At 30.4% G+C, this 6,257-nt stretch overlaps 1 protein-coding gene across 1 annotated transcript; it reads right to left on the minus strand.

The window, feature by feature from the left end:
• Positions 1 to 485: 485 nt before the first annotated feature.
• On the minus strand, positions 486 to 997 carry LOC110035992. The gene has a single exon (XM_020740335.1). The coding sequence runs from the start codon at positions 897 to 899 to the stop codon at positions 660 to 662; it is 240 nt and encodes a 79-aa protein (XP_020595994.1). The 5' UTR covers positions 900 to 997; the 3' UTR covers positions 486 to 659.
• Positions 998 to 6,257: the final 5,260 nt, after the last annotated feature.

Here is a 6,257-nt window from a genome sequence, read left to right on the forward strand (position 1 = left end):
CCTCTGTCGAGGTGGAATAGTATTTTAGGACACTTAGGTCGGATTTGCGTCGGCCTAATTTTGACACAACTTATTTAGTGCCGGTTGGAGTAAAAATTGCGTACGTTAGGGAGGTTATTCAAAGGGTATTGGGTGGTTATGTTCGGGTTATACCACTTGTAACATCCTTGTAACCTGCATGTAACCTACATATATATTAAAAAAGAAGTGCAAAACTTACTAGAAGATACAAGTAGGTTATAGGTAGGCTATAGGAGGTATAACGCGGATATAACCTCTCAATACTCCCCAATAACCTATCTGACGTACACAACCTTGCGTACGTCTTATGTACGAAAATTTTTCTTGTGCCAGTTGGCCTAACTTTGACGCAACTTATTTAACGTCTGGATTATCGTCGAAATGATTGTTGCTATCAAGTGATTATAATGGGTCTACGGATTTCATCCCGGATGTCACAAAAAAAGTTACTTTGACATGGAGGCAATCATAAATCTGACCCTAAAACTTATATAATCATACATACTTTTGATGAGCAGCAGCAATAATACAACAATTATGAAGTCCCCAAACCATATCAAGAACATATAATTCTCATGCATAACATAGCATCAAGCAGAGAGAGACAGAGAGAGATACAGGGAAGAAATTAATGAGGACTAACGGAGATCGGAGAACTTGGATTTGATCCACTTAAAGCTGGATCTGACGGAGGATTTGAGCTTGCCTTCCATGGTGAGGATGTTGTAGGCGGCCACGCGGCGTTTCCGCTTTAGCTCCGGCTCGCTTGGCCCCTTCCTCGGCCCGTTGAAGCTGTAGGAGTGGCTCTTCTCCCGCTCCTCCTCCCGCCCGAAGCCGCTGCTGTAGCTCGCCGACGGAAATGACCTGCTTTTCTCCATCTCCGATCTCTCTGGCCCCCTTTACACACAGAGAGTGAGTGGTGGGAGATGGAAGGGGGAAGAAGGCAGGCAGGGGAAGCAAATAAATGGTGTCATTATAGCCTATAGGGACCCAATTTTTAACCAAATGTTTTTTGGGGCAATTATATATAGAGAACCCCAAACTAATTCCTATTTACAAATATATCGCTGTTCTTCGACAATTTCTTAAATTCTCACTCAAATATCAAAATTCATAATAAAACTCTAATCTTATGATTTAATCATAGCATACGTAGATACATCGCTTTAATAATTCAAAAATATCATTTGGGTGTTACAAAAATATTACATCGGAATGACATGCATCTGAATTAGGTGCAGATGGTGTTATTGATATTATTGTAGTGTTATTTTGATAAAATAATATCAAAATACTATCAATAACACTTAAATACTGTCATCTATGAATAGAACTGTTGATATAATATTTACTTCTAGGTGTTATATTTGTTTAGAGAGCTATGTATGTAGTTTTTGCTTTTAAGGAATTATATATGTATAATTATATAAATATTTGAATAGTATTTAAATGATATAAATTATGTAATTTTGATTAAAACTAAATATAGAGCAAATTTATAAAATATTTAGATTGTTTTATAGAGAAATAGAATAAATATTATAAAAAATTATTTGTTCTAATTTTGTAGATCGTTATAATAGAAGTTAGGTAAGATATCTAAATCAATATTTTTTTTATTAACAAAATTATAACATATTTTTTAAAAAAAATTATGGGCTAAATGAGTAATTAAAAAATAAAATAAAAGCAATCCAATACATTTTGGAAAGAGATTCATGAGAGAATATGAGATGGTGAGTCCCACGTGCGTCGTGCCATCAGCTTTTTCTCGCTCACGCTTTCGGCGTTATCTTTTTCTAGGGATTTACATACATACCACAGAATTCTTATGTATTTACATATCTACCATCAAAATTTTTAAATTTACGCACATGTCATTCAAATTCTTAATATCTCATAAAATATAACATTATTACCATCTTTTACAAATAAAATACACATAAGTTTAAAACATCAAATATGTAAATTCAAGATTAGAAATGTGAGTGCATTAGAATTAAGGTTGTCAAAATGACTTGTTGTTCGTGAACATATCTTGTTCAGCTCGTTGAGAAGCTCGTGTTCGGCTTGTTCGCTAAGTTAACGAGCAGAACATAAACAACACAGATAAATATTTGTTCGTTTTTGTTCGGTTCGTTTTAGATTGAAATACTACCAATCAATTATATATTTATATATGTATATGAGTAGTATTTTTTTAAAATCGGTTCGTTTTAGATTGAAATACTACCAATCAATTGTATATTTATATATATATATATGAGTAGTATTTTTTTTTTTAAAATATTTGACTACAAGGCTACAAAGATTTATAATGAATTAATAGTATTAATGAAGAAAATAGAATAAAAAATATTAAATTAGATTCAAATGATGTTTTAAATCTTGCCCAATCTATAACATCTTATGGCTACTTGATTATGGTTGTCAAAATGACTCTTTGTTCGTGAACGACTCATGTTCGGCTCGTTAAGCAAACGAGCCGAACACAAACACACTTTCTGAGCTCGAAATATAAACGAACCGAACACGAGCTGAGCCTTTACACCCCTAATTAGAATTATGGGCTATAGTGCAAATACTCCTTTTATTATTATTATTTTTTGGATGCCTTTTTTTGTATTTACCAGAAAATTAAAACCCAAGATTCTTAATGATGAAGTCATTGGTTAGGCCCGGTATGCAGCCTTGAACATGATAGCTTAAAATTGTCTTCAATAAGTTTACTTTATAGATGTTATTTTTAATTTGATTTTAAATTTGTTCTTATTAATAAAATGCCATAAAAATTTTTATTTTATTCTTTTATTGGAAGAAAATGAATCTATAATAATGGTATAAAAATGTGTGCTCTAACTTTCATTTGACATGAGTGGTGTGTTTGTGAGGGTGCATGAATTTTGAGATAGAAATAAGTTTACTCGTGCACAAATTTGAGCAGTGAGAATTTCAAAAAATTAGATTATCAGTGTTCATACCTATAATCTTGGCTTATGAATGTGGTTTAGGATCATAAAAATGAGTAGGATTATATCGTATGATCAGGTTGACAACCTGTTACACAATCTACTTAATTATGCTATAATCTTAGACATACAATTGCATAGCTACTTTTTTAAGAATTATCATATATATATTTTACAACATTTTTCATAAGTATTTTACTCACTAAATAAATATTTCATGCACATTTTTTTTATAATCTTCATAGAACTTTATTGATTCGAGCATTGGTTAAGTATGCCAATGAAATTTCAGCTAAGTTATGAAATTGATATATGACTTAATTGCTTTAGCCATATCCTAAATAATCATTTTTCTCTTTTTTTTTTTCATCAAAAGGAGAACAAATAGCATTAAAAGCAATAGAATTTGATTAATGCATAATGTTAGTTGAGGAAATCAATCTACTTGAGGTATAACATTGTTCTCCCGTACATATTTGTTTTCAATAAATATTAAATCCAATATGTTTGCTAGTAATATTCCTTTATGTTAAGTTTATTTAAGTTATCTTAGAATTTTTTTTTATAAGTATTTACAATCTAATTTGTGGTATGTAGATGTGTACAAAGTTCTATGCATTCAAATATAGATAAGTATGCTAAGGCTTGACATATTTTCTCTAATATGTTATCTTTTTATATTGGCATTAGTTAGATAAGATATAAAAAAAATCTAAGTAGTTTAATCTAAGTGTTTGACTTATATGTGTGTCAAATATGATTTATAAGAAATTAAAGAAGTGATGGTACTTTAATATTGAGATCTATAAGTCATTCACCAACTGGTATTTTCATGGGAAATCTCATTTCTATTTAGAATAAATACTTTCGTCTTAACCTATTACAATATATTATATGCTTTTTGATAGAATCTTCCTTCTGTGCCATGTTCATTATGCCTAGGTTATGACAAGAGTTTATCTTAGTAAATTTATAAATTTTTTCGTGTTGCCATGAGTAGCCCATGTAATATCATAATATTTTAGAATCTTTATAAAAATATATATGAGAATTACAATGTAGTTTTTATCTATGATTTTAAATCTCAAGTAATTCCTATGATTAGATTTTTCAATCCATTCTATAGTATACACTCTTGTTTCTAAATGTTATGTAACTGTTTGGTTATATCTAATTTTAAGTTTATCATGCTATTTGTATGTCTTTAACTCCACTTCTATGTTATTGTATATATTTGCTTTTAAATAAGATCAAATTTCTATATTGATTATAAATATAAGGGTACACATTTGTAAATTGCACATTATTCATGTCATAACATCAAAGTCTTGCGCAGGGCAGATAACTTCAAAGTGCAAGCTTCTCCTTATTTATCAATTGGTTATCCAAGATTCATGTTTTTTAAAACTGCAAACAATTTTATTAAGACTTAGTTTAAAATTTTTCTTATTTTAGTTCATTAATTTAACTTGGTTACTTGGAAATACATGCATGCATCTTTAAATTTGCTTGAAAATGTACTAAAGATAGACTTAGGGATTCAATATGCTACTCAATTTGGATATCTCTCCTTTCATTTTGTGGTTGAAATATCTTCAAAAAAGTCAGTTTGGTGAACTCCATGCCCTAATTAAGTGGTTTTTTTTTGTAATAAAATCATATGATTATGTTCATTATTGTTATTCTTACTTCAAATCTTTCTCTTCCACCATTTGATCGTGAAAGACTCATTCATCTATTTCAATGTTTATTGTTCACTAGTAAAATATTTGGAGCATCCATAGTTTATTATCATTGCTCCATACTGCACTCCAATTTCATTTTATCATTTCTTCCCCATCCATCTCCATAAGAAAAAAGTTCCAAAACCTTCTACGAAACCTTAGATATTTGTCTCAAACCCATCATAATAGTCATCTCATAACATCAATTTACCACTACCAACAAATGCTTTATATCATTTAGCACTCACTGCATCCCCCTTGTTTTAATTGGTATCAAAACACACCACCATGATAATGTCCATCACTTCCAAAGCTCTTTAACATTAAAAATCTTCCCTTAGTTTTATTTTCTTTTTACTTTTGTATTAAAGAAAATAATCAATACTAATTGTTAGTTTTTTTTGCTTATATATCATCATTATATATCAAAATAATACTATGGATCCAATATGATATAAAGGCTAAATATTGAATTATGATACTTATATCAATATTTTTAATTATGTCATTCAATTTTTTTTTTAAAAGTAAAATGCACGTGTTATGAATATGATATCAACATATTCTTAGTATTAATTAACTTTTTAAGAAGTTAATTACACATTTAACCCCATTTGTTAAAAATATAAATATTAAATTTAAGCGTCAGTGATATGTAAATACATAAAAATTGTGTGGTGAAAATTTTATAATATTATTGTCATTACCTAAATTTAAAAAGATATAAAAAATCCTCAAATAAAAATGATTGAAGTTGAGCTCCGCAGTAGTGCTCTCTCCACTTTTACCCTCCACTTGCTTTATCGGCACCTGCAGTAGCGGAAGTGGCGCATCAGCATCAGTCTCACATGGCCGTAGCTATCCTTTCTCCGCCAGAATTTTAGTCTGTAATTTATAATTATAATTGATCTGAATAGCAATGATGTATATATTAACACACATATAAAAATATAGCAATATGAATCTGCTTTGCAGGTGAATGCCTCGAGTCGGACATAGCCTTCAACGATTGTTTTTGGATGAATATTGGCAAGAGAAGCACCTTGTTTTAACAATCGGTAGGATTTAGGAGAAGCTCCCGTAATACATTAATCAGTCTCAGAACGATCAATGGAGAACACTCTTTTTTACTAGATATCGATCGAGTCATGACTTGCCAGACAATCAACAACTCTCATTGATTGATTCGACCTTCGGTCTTATCATATGCAAATAACTTTGTAATTACTAAAAAATCAATCTTAAAAGCTAATAATGAGGGGGATAATATGTATTTTTATAATATTAAGACATAAGCCTATCAATAGAAGTACATGTTATGAATAAGACACTCTCTTTTTACTGTTCACTCCCGCTCCTCTCTCTCACTCCCTCTCCCTTATCACTTCCAAACAGAACGTTCAATTCCTTGGTGTTTTCGAGACCCTTAGATTCCACAATTAAACAGTGTGTGTGTGTGTGTCAGTTTCAATTTTGTATGGTCGAGGACATGTAACATTCAGGTTAGACTTTTGAATCCATTTAATTTACAAGCGATGGTCGA

This window comes from Phalaenopsis equestris, unplaced genomic scaffold, assembly GCF_001263595.1.
Source record: "Phalaenopsis equestris unplaced genomic scaffold, ASM126359v1 Scaffold000002, whole genome shotgun sequence".
In the NCBI taxonomy this organism is placed as follows: domain Eukaryota; kingdom Viridiplantae; phylum Streptophyta; class Magnoliopsida; order Asparagales; family Orchidaceae; genus Phalaenopsis; species Phalaenopsis equestris.